The 19,836-nt window shown below is 46.1% G+C and overlaps 1 protein-coding gene across 1 annotated transcript in view; it reads left to right on the top strand.

Annotated features, from left to right (window-relative positions):
• The window catches only part of LOC114791985 (latent-transforming growth factor beta-binding protein 2-like), a 75,453-nt gene extending 60,388 nt beyond the window's left edge, over positions 1–15,065 (top strand). The window contains exons 25-39 of the mRNA XM_028982626.1: positions 341–478; positions 611–736; positions 2,925–3,050; positions 3,833–3,961; positions 5,949–6,074; positions 6,685–6,810; positions 6,892–7,020; positions 7,979–8,176; positions 8,292–8,381; positions 9,095–9,223; positions 9,642–9,782; positions 9,851–10,021; positions 10,118–10,384; positions 11,991–12,140; positions 13,762–15,065. Coding sequence (XP_028838459.1) covers positions 341–478; positions 611–736; positions 2,925–3,050; positions 3,833–3,961; positions 5,949–6,074; positions 6,685–6,810; positions 6,892–7,020; positions 7,979–8,176; positions 8,292–8,381; positions 9,095–9,223; positions 9,642–9,782; positions 9,851–10,021; positions 10,118–10,384; positions 11,991–12,140; positions 13,762–13,937 — 2,222 coding nt within the window. The 3' untranslated portion in view covers positions 13,938–15,065. The remainder of the gene's footprint in view (positions 1–340; positions 479–610; positions 737–2,924; positions 3,051–3,832; positions 3,962–5,948; positions 6,075–6,684; positions 6,811–6,891; positions 7,021–7,978; positions 8,177–8,291; positions 8,382–9,094; positions 9,224–9,641; positions 9,783–9,850; positions 10,022–10,117; positions 10,385–11,990; positions 12,141–13,761) is intronic.
• Positions 15,066–19,836: the final 4,771 nt, after the last annotated feature.

The raw sequence follows: 19,836 nt of genomic DNA, 5'->3' as shown, positions 1-19,836 counted from the left end.
TTTTTCTAATAAAATAATGATGTTCATGGAAACATTGTATACCATTGTGATGTACATTTCCTTCCCACTGGGGCAGTGGTGGCCTAGTGGTTAAGGAAGCGGCCCCGTAATCAGAAGGTTGCCGGTTCGAATCCCGATCTGCCACTGAGGTGCCACTGAGCGAAGCACCGTCCCCACACACTGCTCCCCGGGCGCCTGTCATGGTGCCCACTGCTCACTCAGGGTGATGGGTTAAATGCAGAGGACAAATTTCACTATGTGCACCGTGTGCTGTGCTGCTGTGTATCACAATGACAATCACTTCACACTTCACTTCACTCATTTGCTCTCGCGTGTATAGATGTGGATGAGTGCAGCATCACCGACGGCCTGTGTGGACATCACGGCTCCTGTCTGAACACTGACGGCTCCTATCACTGCCAGTGTGACGTGGGGTTTGCCACCTCGGCCACTGCCACCGACTGTGTCCGTCTGTTAGGTGTGTATGGGGCTGTTTTACTGTCACTAATCGTAATAAATGATAACAGTAAAAATAGCATTATTTATTATTATATTAACTGAATGTTAATTTGTTTGTTTTTTGTGTTTTTTTTTTTTTTTTTTTTTTAAGATATTAATGAGTGTCGTAATGACACTGACTGTGGGAACCATGGCAAGTGTGAGCTGGAAGATGGCTCTCATCGTTGTCATTGTCACACGGGGTATACAAACCCAGCTGCTGGACAAGGCTGCGTAGGTGCGTGCTTGTGTGTCTTTGTGTGTGTTTGCAGCTGTTGTGTTCTGAACAAATTTTGTTCATCTACAGGCTACAGTGTCTTTTCACAATTCACAAAACTTATTTAAGTGATGCCACCAGTCAAAGGCGTGTGAAATAAAAAGGGAAATTGCAGTAATCTAAAAATGAAATGAGATCATTTTTGCATCATGAACTGAAAGAAATGGCCCAACCTTGGAAAAATGACTCAAATCAGAATCCTGGACAGCGATTGAAACAGAATTGAAATTTTTCTCGTAAAGTGAGTCTTCGCGCAGCCAATGAATCATCGCTTGATGAGCCAGATCAGCCCGGCCTGGGACTTGCAATGGAGGCGTGGTCGAATCAGGATTCCACTGGTGCTTCACCGGTGCCAAAGCAAAGACTGCTGAACTTTGCACAACTATTGGGGTTAAAGCAGGGAGAGATGTCTCATGTAATACTGTGGCTCCACCCCTGCAAGACCCCACCCTGTCGGCTGTGGTGACCTTAGCTATGGAAACAGTCCAAACCGTCAGGCCTGAGGACACATTCCTTCCTTTTCTGTTCTTCAACACGACCTCCTCTCAGAAAACATCCAGAGACTGCTCATCCATCCATCAGCTTCAGTGCTTCATGTACAAGGACATGGCGGTAGTAAGTGGGGTTGAGAGTGTGAGACCCACTTGGCTGCCCTGATGATCTTCTCTCTGAGTTCTAATGTTTGTTGGTGACCTTGTCTAAGACTTTATTCCAGAATCTCCTGTCCATGCTGAGTCTGGTTGAGATCCGGACATCATCAGTTGATGCCACTCATTGCCCCTCCTTCAAGTGGCTCATGTGTAAAGTCTATATGTGGACTATTCAGACGAAACGGTCTTGTCTTTAAACTGTAATTAAGACGCTTTGTTCAGTGACGAAGGGGGGAAACCACATTCTTTTGTCTTAGAACAGAACAATAATGCAATTGTTGCCAGAAGGGATGATGAATGTGGTGTTGACATGCAGAACAATGGGGCCATTTTGGAGGGTGTTTCATTTATTTGTCGGGTTCTGAGATTTGGCCTGTTTGTTATGTGATATGTGGCTGTGTGTACATCTTTACTTCTGAGTGTGTGCAGTCCAGTGCAGTGTGTGTGTGTGTATAATATATATATTGTTTGATTTCTAAATAATTTATTTGTATAATGGTGCAGAAAATAAGTATTTAGTCAATATACAAAAAGTTTCCTGTAGGTCTTCACCAGGTTTGGTGTTTTGGCCCACTCTTCCATGCAGATCTTCTCAAGAGCTGTGATGTTTTGGGGCTGTTGCTGGGCTCAGTTTCTCTGTTGGATTGAGGTCTGGAGACTGGTTAGGCCACTCCAGAACCTTTTAATGCTTTTTATGTGGCCACTCATGGGCAGTGTGTTCGGGATCATTGTCCAGCCACGTTTTGAAGATACAGCCACGTTTCATCTTCAATACGCTCACGATACATGGCCCCATTCATCCTTTCTTTAATATGGATCAGTCGTCCTGTCCCCTTTGCAGAAAAGCTGCCCAAAAGCATCATGTTTCCATCATGAACCCGTGCTTCACAGTGGGTTTGGTGTTCTTGGGATGCAACTCAGCATTCTTTCCCCGCCAAACACAAGTTCTATTTTCATCTCATCTGACCACATGACATTCTCCCAGTCCTCCTCTGGATCATCCAGATGGTCTCTGGCCAACTTTAGACGGGCCTGGACACGTGCTGGCTTTAGCAGGGGGGTGTTTTGAGTGCTGCAGGATTTTAATCCGTGACTACGTAGTGTGTTACTAATAGTAACCTTTATTACTGTGGTCCCAGCTCTCTTCAAGTTGTTCCTCATCGTTCTCAAGATCATTTGTACCCCACAAGGTGATATCTTGCGTGGAGCCCCAGGTCAAGTGAGATTGTCAGGTCTATGAGGGCTTGTCAGGTCAGAATTCTGGCTTGTTTGTAGGTGCTAAATACTTGTTTTCTGCACCATTATACAAATAAATTCTTTTTTACATTCTGTCTCTCACACTATGATGAAAATGACACACCTCTCTCATCTTGGGACAACTTGCACAATCGGTGGCAGCCAAATACTTTTTCCCCCACTGTATGTGCTGAATTGTGGTCATTCTCCTGCAGAACATGTTTTGATATTGAAAAATTTGGCTTTTTTCGCTGCATTTTCAGACATTGACGAATGTGTGAATGTGACAACCTGTGGTGGAAACGGCTTCTGTGAGAACACTGATGGCTCCTACCGGTGTTATTGTGACCGGGGCTTCACCAACCCACCCGATGGACAAGAATGTACTGGTAGGTCCCAATCTGATCAAATGATCATGATCAAATTTAAAATCACAGACTAAGATATTAAAAAATATATTAAATGGGCAATGAAAAGGCTATTGGAGGCACAGTTTAAATGAATTCTGTCTCTGCCATGACATCATCATAAATGTGATTCCAAAAATGGTCCTTTAGTCCTTAGTTCTTTTTTCCTTGCTGGTTGTGAGGAATGGCCTGTAGCTGCCAGTGTACTTCAGGAATTGTGTCATGCTGGAACGTTTAAAGCACGAGCCCAAGTTTTTCATCCATTATTAACAATGAATATACAGTAGTGGCTTATTCTAAATCTACAAAAGACTTCTGAAGGCTCCCCGCCTTCATTCTATTTATCTTTATTATGCAATTAGAACTGTCCTGGTGTGATCAGTGTTAGAGTGAGAACATTTGGCAGCAGGCGTCTGAAACCTTTTACACGCTTGAGGACGCCTCTCGCAGGACCACCAGACAGCTGCTGCTCCAATTTCCTTCCCAGCATTGACCCGTCAGTCACAATTTAAAAAAGCCCAGATCTGGTTACGGAGTGGATATACAGTGAAGTGTGCGCCAGCCTCTGGACGCGGCTTCTGTATCTCCAGCAGCTGTACTAAAGGTTCAGTGGGTTTATCTGGAAGCAGCGCAACACCGGCAGCATCAGCCCCCACGCCCGCGTCGGCTCCCCTCGGGTTTATCCAAGTGTCCCTCATAAAGTGGCCATGGACTTCATTGCTGTGAGAGCTGTGTGTGTGTGTGTCCTCTCTCTGTGTGCACAGACGTAGATGAGTGTAAGGAGTTTGGCAGTCAGGTGTGTGGAAACTGGCAGTGTGAAAACACGCTCGGCTCCTACCGCTGCTTCAGGACCTGCCCGTCCGGTTCCTATGGTGACGGCGGCGGTGACTGTGGTAAGAGCATCTCAGCGTTATTTATTCACGACGTGACATGAAAAGCTGGAAAAACTGTAACAGATTTGTACTTTGATTTCGTCTTTCCCCCATAAAAAGTCCGGATGGCTGATGCATGCATCAGCGCATGTTGCAATATTGCATAGACTGAAATGTCATCGCATTAGTACGATGTGCCTGCACATGGAGCGCAGCTGTTCTGTCCTGGGCGAGGCAGAGCAACACCCACGTCCAGCATACAGCTACCTGACCACCAGGGACGACTGGGCCGCATCTGGCCCCGCGTCCCGCCAACAACAATAGATGCAGGGTCCTGTTCCAGCTTCCCAGCCCCGCCCTGTGCAATACGAGCACCAGAACACGACTCGTTTGAAGTGGTTAAGTCTCACTTTTCATGTGCGTGCCGAACAGAAGGTGACATCCCGTGACCCCCTGCCTTGTCCCAGGGCGCGGTTAACACATTCTGAGCCAGGACGTTCCTCCAACCAGGCCGCACTGGAGAGTAAGAGGGGGAATTTGGACTTTGGGCAGCATGATGATATGGGGGCGGGACAATTGAACAGGGCTAATGATCCTGATGTTAAGAATCTCTAATATTATTGTGCCATGACACATTTAATTGCTATTTAATGGCCTTATGTCACAAGAAAGCAGGTGATGGATATTAATATAGTCTGCTTAGGATAAGAATACAGATCATACCGCACATGAACACGTTCTGGGTTCATTGTGCTGTACGCTTCTACTGGATCCGTGAATTCAGGTTTATTGTTGCACAGATGTTTCTGATCACACTTTCCAGCATCAGCTCTGTAGACCGGTATCCACACATCTGCAGTGTTGGCCTTACTTGTATAATGTTGATTATGTCTTGTTTATGGTGCCTTCTGGTAATATTGTGACTACTGGGTTCTATATTTCAAGTGGTTTCGTATTCTCTCTTTGCCAATTTTATGTATAAAAGATTTTATAATACTGCTCATATATGAGGGCTCACGAAAAAAAAAAAGTAATCTTCTGAACCTGGCCCTTCAGGACAGTTCTTCAGGGTGACAAACGCGAAGCCATATTAATTGCTCCCTGTCCTTCCAAGCCGGGGTTCCCGCATTCAGACATTTAGAAATCATCTGCTCTTCGTGGGTGTGGTTTTATCATCTCTCGCTGGAGGTTGTGTTTGGCCTGGCCGGGCCGTGGTGGTCCGAGTACAAAAGACATAAAACTGCAGGGTGGCTCAGAAGTGCACGTCAGAGGCAGCTGTCTATTGTGTCCTCACGCCACTCCCTACCGCACATGTGCCGTGTGGGATTATCACATTCCCACCATTTTTATGCTTCCAACAACAGAAGAACGTGTCGGATTTAGCCATTAATGACAGTAAAGGGGTTAGTGTCTCACTCTAGAAGTTTGTGTAAAAACTTTACAGCTTGAACCAGTTCAGCCGGAGTTCAGCAACCGATCTTGAACTTGACCGTCTTTCGAGTCCATATACCTGCAACCTAAGGCAGGTATATGGAGAATTGTACATTAATGGTGAACCGCTAGTTGCAGGTGAGAATCTTATCATATAGATATCATATATTGCACTACAGTATTCCACTGTACATCAAATGGGAATGAATACAGAGTAACACCATATATCTGCATGTAAAGAATCTTTATCATCACTTGCACCATCTGCTCTGGGGTTTGACGCACTACAGGTGGAGGATAACTTGCTTCCCCCATTTATATCTCAGTCACAGCATATGGACACCACTCCTTCTTTTTTTATTTAGCAAAAAATAAAATCCTGCACCCAGGGATTCGTATAGACGAATAACTAGGTTTTTAGTTTCGATATAGAGATGGAACAGTGTTTAAAGTTGGCAGAAATGTGCTAGGCTTGGATAAAACACATTTGTATTGTATATTTATAATATGATGGATTATAAGGAAATGCGCTCTAAGATGAGTAGATGGCTGACTGATCAGAAATCTCGTTTTGTAGATATTGATGAGTGTGCCAACAGCACGCTGTGTGGGGACCACGGCTTGTGTGAGAACACAGATGGTTCCTACTTGTGCCACTGTCAACGCGGATACACAGTCTTACCTGATGCTGCCGGGTGTGTGGGTATGTGGATTTTTTCCTTTAATTTGAATGAAAATTATTTTAATGAGGTGCATCTCACCTGATATGATATTAAGATCATACAACAGGGAAAAGTAAGAATAGTTGAAATACTCAATTAACATGCCAAAGACAAAAAGATACCTTAATGATGACATCTTTAAGCGTTTTTCATGTCTGCAGTGCAGGGAGCACAGAGTGGCAACATCATGGCCGCTTAAACCGCTATAAATTCAGCTGATAAGAGGGTGGCAGTAGCCTAGCGGGTAAAACATTTGCCTATGAACTAGAAGACCCAGGTTCAAACCCCACTTAGTGCCACCGTGTCCCTGAGCAATCAGTAGTTACAGGGACCCCCCCCCCCCCCCCCCCCCCCCCCCCCTGCTCAGGGGACAGGACAGTAGTAAGTTTGAACCTGGGACTTCGTGGTCTTCTAGTTCATAGGTGAGTGTGTTAGCCGCTAGGCTACTAGTGCCCTAGATGATGAGGTGGTACCACCTCATCATCTCTGCCATCATCTCATCCAGTGGACGCATGCAACAGTGCAGCAACCGATTTGAGGTTATTGTTGTTACAAGTCGCACATGATTAAATGCTTCTTTCCCCTCTGTAGATATTGACGAATGTCTGAATGACGCCGTATGTGCCGACACCGGCTTCTGTGAAAACACGGACGGTTCCTATCAGTGTCACTGTGACCGGGGATTCACCATGTCCCCCAACGGCCAGGGGTGTGTCGGTACGTCCTACTGCCTCTAATCAATAAATAAAAAGTGTGTGTGTGTGTGTGAGATCATCATTGTGTGCTTCCTGTCTACAGATGAAAACGAGTGTGAGACCATGCCTGGTCTGTGTAGGGACGCCCTGTGTGAGAATGTAGAGGGCAGCTTCTTGTGCATCTGCCCCAAAGAGAATGAGGAATATGATCCCCACACTGCTGAGTGTCGAGGTACGACACACACACACAAACGCGCATGCACACACACGCACGCACATACTCGCGCACACACACACACACACACTTAACAATGCAGTCACTTCGCAATTATGTGCTGTATTTGTTTTGTATTATTTTACTACAGATTTTATAATTTATTATTTTAATATTGCACACTATATTTCATTATAGTTCTCATCACATGACCACCATTTACGTTGCGTCTCGTCTCGTTTCAGTCACGTCATAAAGGTTCTTTGTTGAAGATGTTTTGTCAACAATTTTGTTGATGGGAAAAAAAAAATTTCCTAAGAGGAACTTTAACAATGATTTTATTGACCAAGTTTAGAAAGGGGTGGAGCCCCAATGCGTGACACGCCCATGTGTATCTTCTCCATTTCCCTCCGCTCTCTACACTCCTATCGCCCCTTGTACACAGGGCGTATCAGTGACCTCCACAAACATGGCACCACGCCCGCTACCCACAACACATTATCAGCACTTTAATTCAAGCATTCTGATTGGTGAACTAGGGACCATGCGATGTTAGTGAAATAACACAAAATTCTAACAAAACAACGTAGACACTTTCTGACCTGTGATATGGTTTGGACTTGTGTAGAAATATTTCCAGTTGTCTATTTGACTCCACCTCCATGTTTTGTCATCATGGACCAGTTCAGTTTGCAAGCCCGTCTGAAATGAACAATGTATGTGAAGAGCATCAGTAGATGTGCTTGAATCGATCAAAGAGATTCCATTCGGATAATCCTGGACCTTCGTCTGGACCTTCAGGTTTCACTGCAGGCATTCAGTCAACAGAGATTAAGTCTCACAGGGAAGCTGTGGTGTCAGTATAACTTGACCGGGATCATGAGACATGGACTTTTTTTTTTTTTTTTTTCCAGGATTAGCAGCATTAAAAAAAAATAAAAAAATAACTCCTCTGTTTGTTCCCATGATGCATCAGCTGTCATGAGCGTTCCTGCGCCCCCGCTGGACTCCTCAGACGGCGTGGAGAGGAAGGAGTGCTACTACAATCTCAACGACGCCAGCTTCTGCCAAAACGTGCTGTCCCACAACACCAGCATGCAGGAGTGCTGCTGCACGGTCGGCTCCGGCTGGGGGGACAACTGCGAGATTCACCCCTGTCCCCAGCCTGGGAGAGGTGAGCGTATTATGAATTTATGAGAAATTATGCACCATGCTGATTGAGAATAACATCATAATCAATAAACCATGTAGTATCTGGAGAGATGACACACGCTGGTTCTGTTTTGCAGCCGAGTACGACCAGATTTGTCCACATGGAAATGGTGTCCTGTCTGTGGTAGCATCACCCCACGGCTTCGGACTACAGCAGCTCGTGAAAGGTGGGCTTCTTCTGCCTCATCTGTCCATACGGACACGACAGAAGGGTAACTTGGGAAGAGGCTCTGGTCAAAGTGAAAGTGATTATCACTTGTGATGTCCTCTGCATTTAACCATCACCCTGAGTGAGCAGTGGGCAGCCATGACAGGCGCCTGGGGAGCAGTGTGTGGGGACGGTGCTTTGCTCAGTGGCACCTTGGCAGATCGGGATTCGAACCGGCAACCTTCACCGCTAGGCCACCACTGCCCGGTGTGAGCGTCTGTAGGACGCGCCTCTGCTACCGGCAGCTCCAGATACCTAGTTATGTCTGGACTGTTATGTCTGGTCGTTACGTATTCTATGTATAGCCACCACTTTTATGACTGCAGACACACACACACACACACACACACATTCTGTTTAGAACTTTTGCTTGCACGTGTTTTGGAGCAGCGTAATTAGGCGGAAGTGCTGTCTCCAGCTCACCTACAGGAGCTCATTTCCTCGCCGTTTTACTGCCGCTCTATGAAGGAACGGCAGCGCGGCCGCGTGTCTCCTAATCAAGTGTCCGCAGAGGGACAGCTTGTTCCAATAAAGCCGCAGTCCCGTCGTTTCCTACACGCAGCACTGTACCGGGGGCTATTACCAATTTTTTTTCACACCATGTGTATGTGGTTTGCGGACTGATTGATTGATTGATATATTGATTGGCCGTAATCAGCGTCTCCCTTCCAGATGCGGACGAGTGTGAAATGTTTGGGCCAGAGATCTGCAAGAACGGCCGCTGCAACAACTTCTACTCTTCGTACGCGTGCTTCTGCCAGTCTGGGTATTTCTACAACAACGTCCTCCTGGAATGTGTAGGTGAGGAGATCAGCGGAGCACGCATCATGTTACCAGTTCCTTCACTGTTCGGCTCCGGAACCAAATCATTTTGCAGAAACGATGACCCGTGTGGCACATTATTTACATTCTGGCCTGTTCCACATTTGTCAGTACTGTAGTACATTTACATTTATGGCATTTATCAGACGCCCTTATCCAGAGCGACTTACAGTCAGTAGTTACAGGGACAGTCCCCCCCTGGAGACACTCAGGGTTAAGTGTCTTGCTCAGGGACACAATGGTAGTAAGTGGGATTCGAACCCGGGTCTTCTGGGTCATAGGCGTGAAATTCTGTGATTGTAATGATTTACTAACCGTTCTTACGTTTTTTTCCTGACCCATTATCAACATAAAATATTTAACTGCACTGAACCTTTCGCTTCCTGTGTGTGTTCAGACCATGATGAGTGTGAGGATGAAGGTACCTGTGATGGAGGTGCGTGTGTGAACACTCCTGGCTCTTACTACTGTTTCTGTAGCCCGCCGCTCGTCCTGGACGACACTCAACGCCGCTGCATCCCTGGCAACAGCACCGATGGTGAGTTGCCACATGTCGACCCCAGAAACACACGGAGACACCGGTTCACCGGTGGGGCTTTTTTCCAGACGAGAGGAGCCCCGATGACGTCTTCACGGCCGTCTGCTGGCAGACGGTGACGTCGGACAGCGTTTGCAGCAACCCGCTGATCGGCCGCAGTACCACCTACACCGAGTGCTGCTGCCTGGACGGCCAGGCGTGGGGCAGCCAGTGCGCCTACTGTCCCACGGCCGGATCTGGTACGGCACCAGGCTCAGTTCTGCATTATTACACACTGGGCATAGCTCCCTGTTTTCAGTCATGTAGTTATGTGTCTGATCGTAATATGTGTGCAGACGACTTTGCCGTGCTGTGTAACCGTCCCAGGAGAGGCTCGGATGGTCTCCGGGAAAGACCCAGCTACGAGTACGGTCCAGACGGCCCGTATGACCCCTATTACAGCTCACTGGGTGGTGCGGGAGAGTACTATGGTCCAGAGGACCCCGACTCAGAGCCCCAGTTTACTGACCGGTCCAGTAGCTACAGACCCGCAGAGACAATACGCGTCCCTCTAAACCGGCCCAGAGAGTTCCGACCTCCGGTCCGACTCAGCCCTCATAGAGGTAACGTATGCAAACATACAAAAATATTATTAAATCATAGAGGCAACATACGCAGGCATACAAAAAAGTATTAATGCGTACGAGCCATTAAATCATAGAGGCAACATACGCAAACATACTAAATGTATTAATCCGTACGAGCCATTACATCATAGAGCGACGTATGCAAGCATACAAAAATGTATTATTCTGTACAAGCCATTAAATCATAGAGGCAACATACACAAGAATACGAAATGTATTATTCCGTACGAGCCATAAATTCATAGAGGCAACATACGCAAGCATACGAAATGCATTATTCCGTACGAGCCATTAAATCATAGAGGCAACGTACGCAAATATATGAAATGTATTATTCTGTACGAGCCATTAAATCATAGAGGCAACGTACGCAAGCATACGAAATGTATTATTCCGTACAAGCCATTAAATCGTAGAGGCAACGTATGCAAGCATTCAAAATTGATTATTCTGTACAAGCCATTAAATCATAGAGGTGCAACGTACGCAAGCATACGAAATGTATTATTCCGTACAAGCCATTAAATCGTAGAGCCAATGTATGCAAGCATACAAAAATCTAAAATTGCGTACGAGCCATTAAATCATAGAGGCAACATTTGCAAGCATACAAAATTTATTTATCTGTACGAGCCATTAAATCATAGAGGCAACATACGCAAACATACTAAATGTATTAATCCGTACGAGCCATTAAATCATAGAGGCAACATACGCAAACATACTAAATGTATTAATCCGTACGAGCCATTACATCATAGAGCGACGTATGCAAGCATACAAAAATGTATTATTCTGTACAAGCCATTAAATCATAGAGGCAACATACACAAGAATACGAAATGTATTATTCCGTACGAGTCATTAAATCATAGAGGCAATGTACGCAAATATATGAAATGTATTATTCTGTACGAGCCATTAAATCATAGAGGCAACGTACGCAAGCATACGAAATGTATTATTCCGTACAAGCCATTAAATCGTAGAGGCAACGTACGCAAGCATTCAAAATTGATTATTCTGTACAAGCCATTAAATCATAGAGGTGCAACATACGCAAGCATACGAAATGTATTATTCCGTACGAGCCATAAAATCATAGAGCCAATGTATGCAAGCATACAAAAATCTAAAATTGCGTACGAGCCATTAAATCATAGAGGCAACCTTTGTAAGCATACGAAAAAAGTATTATTGCGTACGAGCCTATTAAATCATAGAGGCGCAACGTATGGAAGCATACGAAATGTATTATTCCGTACGAGTCATTAAATCAGAGTGTCAACATATGCAAACATACAAAGTGTATTATTTCGTACGAGCCATTAAATCATAGATGCAACATACGTAAGCATACAAAAATGTATAATTGCGCAAGCATACGAAATTTATTATTCCGTACGAGCCAATAAATCATAAAGGCAACATATATAAGCATAGAAAAATGTATTATAACATACGAGGCATTAAATCAGAGGCAACGTATCGACATTTTTTTTCAAATTATTACGTATGGGACATATCAGCTTTCCATTCATGGTGAATCATATCTCATTAATCAATCTCCTCCTTTATCCAGAGGGGTATGACAGCTTTGAAGGTCTACGGGCGGAGGAATGCGGGATCCTCAACGGCTGTGAAAATGGTCACTGCGTACGCGTAGTGGAGGGATACACCTGTGAGTGTTTCGATGGCTACAAATTCGACCACAGCAAGATGGCGTGTACAGGTAACACATAGACTTTACCGCCTCGCTGAGATTGTATAAAGAGTATAAATGATTGTACAAAATGTACAAAGTCGGTTCCTTTTCGTAAGAACACATTACTAATTGAGGCTCGCCTGGGGGACAGATTTAAATGACTTGACTAACACCATTATTCCATACTGCAATTGTCCAAGTCAAAGATTTCCTGCGCTAATTTCCAGCCATGGGTTCTTCAGTTAAAGCTTAGGGTGAAGTGCCAGTTTGGTCCTCTTATGCTGAACAAGTTCAGCTCAGGCCTGGAATTGTTCCAGTAACCCTTGTGTTGAAACCCTTCTAAAGCAGCATTGTTCTCTTCTGAGTACATAGTACGGTATCCAGTATTCAGGGTGAGGTCTTACCAGGGAATTATGTCATGTACATCCAGCCGACATGATACACTGGACATACATCCCAGCATCCAAACTGAATTTCAACCTTCCTGATCAGAGCTCGGAATTAGTTTGATCCCTCTGTCTGCCTCGATCAGGTTCAGAAGGGAAAGTTTGAAGGCTCTCACCCAACCGTAGCTCAGATAAGGCCAACAGAAAAAGGGAAAAATTCCCGCTTTACACAAAGCAGTGTTCGTAGAGTGAAGGCTTGGCACGTCTCGGAGGCATTTCCAAGGCCCAATCAGGCACGTTCCCAGAGTTCCCCTCAGAGGACTATGCAGCAATGCCGACCCAAACAAACACTCCAATGCTGAAGACTTCGCTGCAGATCTTTATGAATCACAATCGTTCCTGCCAGCGCTGTAGCCCTTGAAGCGGTGCCACTTCGTCCGGTGCCTGAACGTTCCACACCACACATGTTCCGTGTTTATTTGGTTTGAAAGAGAAGGACCATCCTTCTCCAGCCATGAGGAGAACGAGCTCTGTGGAAATTCAGAACCCTCCTGTTCAGAACGCTGCTGGAGATGTGTTGGAGTAGAGAGTTGATGAGAGTGAGCGATGGCGACGGGAGAAAATCGAAACCCTTTGGACGGTGAAAGAAAATGTGTACGGAACATTAAAAGCATGTGTATCTGAGAAACATGCCTGATACATGGACCTGTGACGTTTTCTTTCTGAAAAAAGCAACAAATATTTAGCTTACGAAATATTTAGCTTATGTTTAATTTAAAATGAACATTTTCATACATACATAAATCAGTGTAAAATCCTGGTCAAAGGCTGGTCAATTATGTGTATCTCTAGATGGAGGTGCGATCAAGGTAACTTATACACACACACAAGACCTATTTATATCTTTATATCACCCCCTAGTGGTCTCCAGAAGCATTAATTACATACTAGATGAAACCGAAGAACAACTGAATGAAAGGAACACTCTGATTTCTGTACATTGATGCCTCATAACTCCTCATACACACATGCATAGGAATTATAAATAAATGAAAATACTAATTACACAGCTTTGCATGTTTTTTTTAGACCAGAAATGAAAAGTAATAGGTAATTACATTTCACTGATACTATAAATATGTACTGTAATATACAGTATTGCACTTTTCCTGTAGATTCATTCTAAATGGCCACAAGTTGAAGGACGAATGATGTTTCCATCATGTTACGCTGCTGACGTTTCTTACGCTTTTCTCTTGTAGATATAAATGAGTGCGAGGACATCAGTGACAGTGTGGCGCTGTGTAAGAATGGAGTGTGTTCCAATACAGAGGGTTCCTACAAATGCACCTGTCTGCCTGGCTTCACCGCCACCTCCGTCCCTCACGAGTGCGTCGCCCAAAGTCAGCAGTCGTCCCACGACATCAGCGGCCAGTGATGAAGCTCCTCCCCCCGCTTCCCTGTCCACTGTCCATCACAGTTGCGGGGACGACCCTGAACTGCCGCCAGTGAAGACCAGATTCCCTCCCGTACGGACTGAACACATCACACACTTCCGCGTCCACACGTAAAGGGCGTCACAGGAAACATTATTCCACTGTTACGTTATTAATGTACCAGCATCCCAAACCTGGGAGAATATCGTGTTGCGCTCTCACCGCAACGTTTATTCCGCTCCGTGTACAATTCAAAGTGGTTTTATTCCAATTTTAATTGCTTATTTAAAACTGTGGTCTACTGGAATGTCTTCGCACGACTTCCACCCCAAATCCTGAACTAGGCCGGCAGGTCAACGTCGGCAAAGTTGCGTCATGGAAATGCAGCAGGTTGACAGTGGGTGACACACACATGTACAATGCGAAGTCCAAAACTCAGCAGTGGCACCATGAACGTCCCCGTCAACGTTCCCCCTCTCGTCCCATGCGAGACGTTCCCGGCACACAGCTCGGAACGTTAATTAAGGCTTTATTGAACGGGTTTGGATGACGTTGTACAGATCTAGTTCTGTGTATTACGTTGAGTTCTGTTATATATTCTGATTATACGAATAGAACCAGTATTTAGTTTGTCAATAAAATGAGAAAAAAACAGAAACATGACGACATAGATTTGTAGATTTCCAGGCGTCTGTAAAAAAAAAAAAAAAAAAAAAAAAACTGTGTGTTAACGTATCTTTTACTGTATGTATGAGAATAAGAGTGGTTTACACTGTAGAGATTGTGTGTATGTATCCTGCCCTGTGGAGCAGAAAATGTCATTTTAAAAAGAACGGCAGCACTTTTCCGCGCGGTTCAAGCACGGCGCCTTCACGCCAGCCAGCAGAACGTCACCCGACTCTGGGGTCACCCACTGTACCCTTGACCCTTCCAGACACTGTGATCAGTGCTCGGAGTTGTCGGCCATTGCGGATGGCCGTTATCTGCATTTATATCGAAAATAAGAAGTGCACGCAGTCTTCATCTACACATCTGTAAGACGGGACTGAAACAGATCCGTGGCGTCCCTGCAGTTTGTTCACCTCTGGCTGTAGTCATGTCCAGTCAAGGAAATAAATTCTGAAATACTCTACTGTCTCGGGAGGTTTCTTTGGAAACGGATTTGGTAGAGTTGTAGTGCTGCAGCGCCACCAAGTGGAGCAGAGCCCACACAACATGAGCAGAATGAATGATTCATTTTTAATAATTAGATGGGTCCAAAGGAGAAGGTCCAAACTTCAGTGGAAAAGACTGATTACCATAAAGAATGAGAGTTTGTGGGTGATGATGGATGATCAGATTGGCGGCTGCTCCACATCACGTAGGCACCCTGCCTGGGCATCAAAGATTAACTACCGACTTCTTCCATTTGTTAGGCCTAACCTCACACATCTCCACAGCGGGGTCCCACACTGCCCCCTACTGACTGGATTTCATACCACAAGGGGGCGCCAGAGGGAGCCCAACTTGCGTCTAGGCTCATTACTGAACTATTAAAGCATCAGGAGGTGTTTTAAGGGATGAACTCCGACTCCTGCAGCTGATGTTTGATCATGTAGCTCAGACTTATGGCAAAAATGTGCATGTGTATTCATATTTAAAGCTTTCTCAGCAGAGAAAGAAAGATTTAATGTGAGAAATTGTCAGCAGTTTTATTCATAAAATGTCCAGTTCACATCACGGTAGGTGGTTTAAGTTGAAGCCCAGATCCTTTCCATGAACAAATGTCCTGAACGGATCCTGTCCAACTCGAAATGTCCCTCTCACTGGAACAAATGGCGCCCTGTGGACTAGAACATCTCATCCAGACAACCCAAGCCAACATCTGAATAAACAAGACGACTGATACAGGTCCCGCCTCCGTGTCTGTTGCACAAGACCCTGAGGAATGCTGTTTTGTGAAATACTTGCTCATGCAGCTCCTCAGCCTCAAGTCTTCTGCAGATCAGATCTGGGCTCTTTTCAGCAGCATGTCTGAAGCTCCAGCTGATGTCTCTGCATGCATGCTGAACCTGTTTGGAATGCAGTCTTCACAACGTCGCTTCCTTATGGCTTTTCCCACTGGCACACAACTATAATTACAGTTATCATTAGTTATCTAGTGGTGAGAAGAGAAATGTCCCCATTTTTACTGCAACAAACATTTGGTTCCCATTAACACACACACACACCCCGAGCATGTGACCTTACCAGTGGCCACAACCCTCCCACTGGGACGTTCACATCATGAAACAGGACAGGGGCAGCAGAGACCCCCGTGGAGTCATCGAGGGACGGTCACTCTGATCAAACGTCAGCTCTTCTGTCCGTTTGCTGGAGTTCACGCACACACATATACAGGTCAAGTATGTGTGTGTGTGTGTTTCCAACTTCAGAGCAGCTGCTCCATCACTTAAATTACGTGTTTTCATGGATGAGCATGAAGAAATGCTGTAAATGTAAAGCCACAAATCCCACAAATTGTGGCCAAACGTTAAACGTTGATCATGACTCCTTCACCGGTGGTGTTTACTGGATCTGGTTATTAACACAGTGTGTGTGTGTGTGTGTGTGTGTGTGTGTTCACTCTGATTAGCACATCTGTGCCGAGGTCTGAGGTCGCAGGTCATCGTTACTGCACCCCTCGTCCCCACCCTGAACAGACCCTGCTCTAACCGTCCCGTCCATGTTGTGACGCTGACCTCCCCTCTAAATGAATGAATATGAACTCGACGTTCTCCCCGGGGAAGGAGGAGAGACGCGTGTGGAAGGTCAACATCAGATGTGTGGTGGAACGGATACCGGCGTTCTGGTGACTGGAGAAGTATGGCAGGCCAACCGAATGGGGCAACACAGAGACCGCCCCCCACGGTGTCACCTGATCAAAGACCCCCGTCGGCATTCTTCTCCAGCAGATGCCATCATGAAGACGTCTGCCGCGTTACAGATGAGGGATTTCTGCTGTTCCTGCCCAGTCCTGCAGGGGGCGTCTGAGCACACACACACAGATAAAAGAAATAAAAGCAACTTCAGTGGCTCACAAGGAACAGAGCTGGGGATGTAGACTCAGGGGAGTGTGGAGTTCCAGCACAATAAAAACAGAAGACGGAACAAACTACCTCCCCTACGCAGCCACTGATGAACCCAACACGACCTCAAAAACGATGCTCAGTATCCACAGATGTAACAGGGGAAGGTGCATGAAGACAATAAACCTCACAAATCGGGGTTCTTCTACTGTAATTAAACAACAATTCACATGATTTATGATAAATATGTACAGGAATGTCTAAAGAGGCACAGTTAAGAAAAGGATTTTTCTGCTCAACTAATACCAGGCTAAGCTGCGAGTGAGTTTGGGGAGCAGTGTGTGGGGTCGGATTCGAACCGGCAACCTTCTGATCACGGGGGCGTGTTTGTAAACCCCCAATACAAGGACTCCAATAAGTTGGGGACATATGTCATTGTGGGGACCTAAAACCAAGTCCCCATAAAATGCAATATTGTAGGGTGTAGATTTTATCAAGCTGAAATCATTGACCCAAAAATCACCACACAACACAAATAAAGATCCGTAACCGACCACCCTTGATCACAGCACACAACCAAATGCATCCATTACTATTCAACCCCAACTTCTTTCACAAACCAGTGACCTCCATCCACCTCCAACCACAGAGCTCCAGTTGCTGCTCCACTTAAACACTAATTACCTCCAACAACCCAAACCTCAGCTGCTGTAAATCCTCCCCATCACAACCTCCAGCAATTTCTACCACGCTCAGCCACCAGTGAACGTTCATCCATCAGCCTTGGTCAGCTCCCAACCACAGCATGTCACACCACTTCTGCACCCATGATGAACCCGAATAAAGTTAAAGTGTTGCTTAACCCGAGCCTGAACCCACAAGGCTGGGTCATGCAGCTGTTTCTCACCACCTCTGGATACAGCGGGCCTGCGGTGACTAAAGGCCACGAAGTTGGATTTGAAGTTTCCTTCATGTCACTTGACAGTTGTTCCTAAGGATGGTAGAAGCCTAGTGGGTGACCAGGTGATCAAACCCCACCCACTGCCGTTGAGCAAGACGTCCAACCCGAGCATCTCCCTGTCGCTTCTCGATAAGGGCGTCTGGTAAACGCCGTAATGTACAATTTAAACGTCATAAAGGAAGAGGTGGGGGGTTTGGGACGAGCAACTTCTGATTCTACTAGCATGCTAGCCCTTCAGCCACAGATACCGCAAGACAGGGAGGGGTCCAAGTGAGGCCTGCTCAGAGGCAAGGTGTTCCAACCACCGCAAGGGAGGCAGCGAGAGGCTGAAGAATAAGAAATGTGCGTAAATCTGGCTCCCGGCAGGACAGCTACAGGCTCCAGAGAAAATAAATCTGCTCCAGTTCATGGCGAGTTCAGCCAAATTCCCCCTGGTTCCCTCTGATGCTTCGGCACGGTTCCATCCCCTTGGTGTTCACACCTCACCCAGACCCGCGCCTGTCAATCCAGGTCCTCGGTCTAGCTCCTATTTAAGCGTCTCATCTCAGAAATTCGTCTCAGCCTGCACGCCGCCACCCACGTCGGGCAGAAAAACTCGGGGAACGTCCCCCTTTGAAATGGCTCAGAAAAGCGGGAGCTGCTCCACAGCGCCGGGGTGTCGGTCATCTAGTCTCCTGCGTTTCGCGGAGGAAGAGTGGAGATGGCCGGAGCGGCACAGGGCCAAGGGTCGAGATGTTCCAGACAGTTAATGATGACAGATGTGTAGACATGGAGGCGCTGAAACAAACAGAGCATCCATCTCTGACCCCTTCACCCATGACCTTTCACCCCACTGAGCACAGGGCCAGCTGAAAGAGATTTGGACGTTTTTGGACGGCGTCTGTCTCAGTCCTCAACAGACAAATTCACACGAGAAGATGAACTTTCTGCAGCGACTGAGTAAACCTATTAACTAAAATTCAGTTCAAGTTCACCAGACCTTAGGGAGACAAGTCAGGACTGAGGCCAGCTCAGCTCGAGAGGACGAGAGAAACTACAGCAGAACAAATGAAGAACAAGGTGTTTGTAGCCGTGAGAGGGTGGAGGCACTACGACCAGAAGAGATTTTATTAAGATTGACCAAAAGAGGTTCAGTGATAACAAATAAAAACAGATCATCTAATGGGGTCAGAGGTCAGCGTTACCTCCTGAGGTTGAAAAAACATTCAGCTGAAATCTGAAGCAAAAACTGCCAAAACTTCCCCCATAACTTTAAATCTGGTCTGAGTTCTGGGTCGTTGCAGCACCAACACACACACACACACACACACACACACAGAACCCTTTTAAAGATGACAAATCACAGATCTCCTTATCGGCTGGTTGGGCGGATCCTTAGCAGTGATGACAGGGGCCGGACCACAGACCCCTGTGGAGTCTGAGTGGAACAAAACGTCTTTTTCCAGGGCCAGCCCTCTAGTGCCTAACCCCTGGTGGAGAGGTCAGGGGTCGACCCCACTGGGCGCCTCAGTGGAGGTGTCCGGTGCTGGGATGAGAGGCTTTTTTGAGTCCCTGCGCCCCTGTAGCCTCAGAGCACCTGGACCAGCTGTACAAACAAGCTCCACTTACCCACCGCGGCACAGTTCCTTAACAAGAACAGAGACGTGGTCCAGTACAGAAGACACAGTCTGGTATAGAACCAAGAGCCCAAGGACACAGTCCAGCACAGGGAACACTTTTCAATATAAAGCCGAGGACACCAACCAGTATAGAGTACAGTGTCCAAGATCCAGTACAGAAGAGACGGTCCAGTGTAGAACCCAGAGTCCAGTACCAAGGACACAGTCCAGCACAGGGAACACTTTTCAATATAAAGCAGAGGACACCATCCAGTACAGAGCACAGTGTCCAAGA

Source organism: Denticeps clupeoides, chromosome 1, assembly GCF_900700375.1.
Source record: "Denticeps clupeoides chromosome 1, fDenClu1.1, whole genome shotgun sequence".
Lineage (NCBI taxonomy): Eukaryota > Metazoa > Chordata > Actinopteri > Clupeiformes > Denticipitidae > Denticeps > Denticeps clupeoides.
This window is presented reverse-complemented; position numbering and strand designations above follow the sequence as displayed.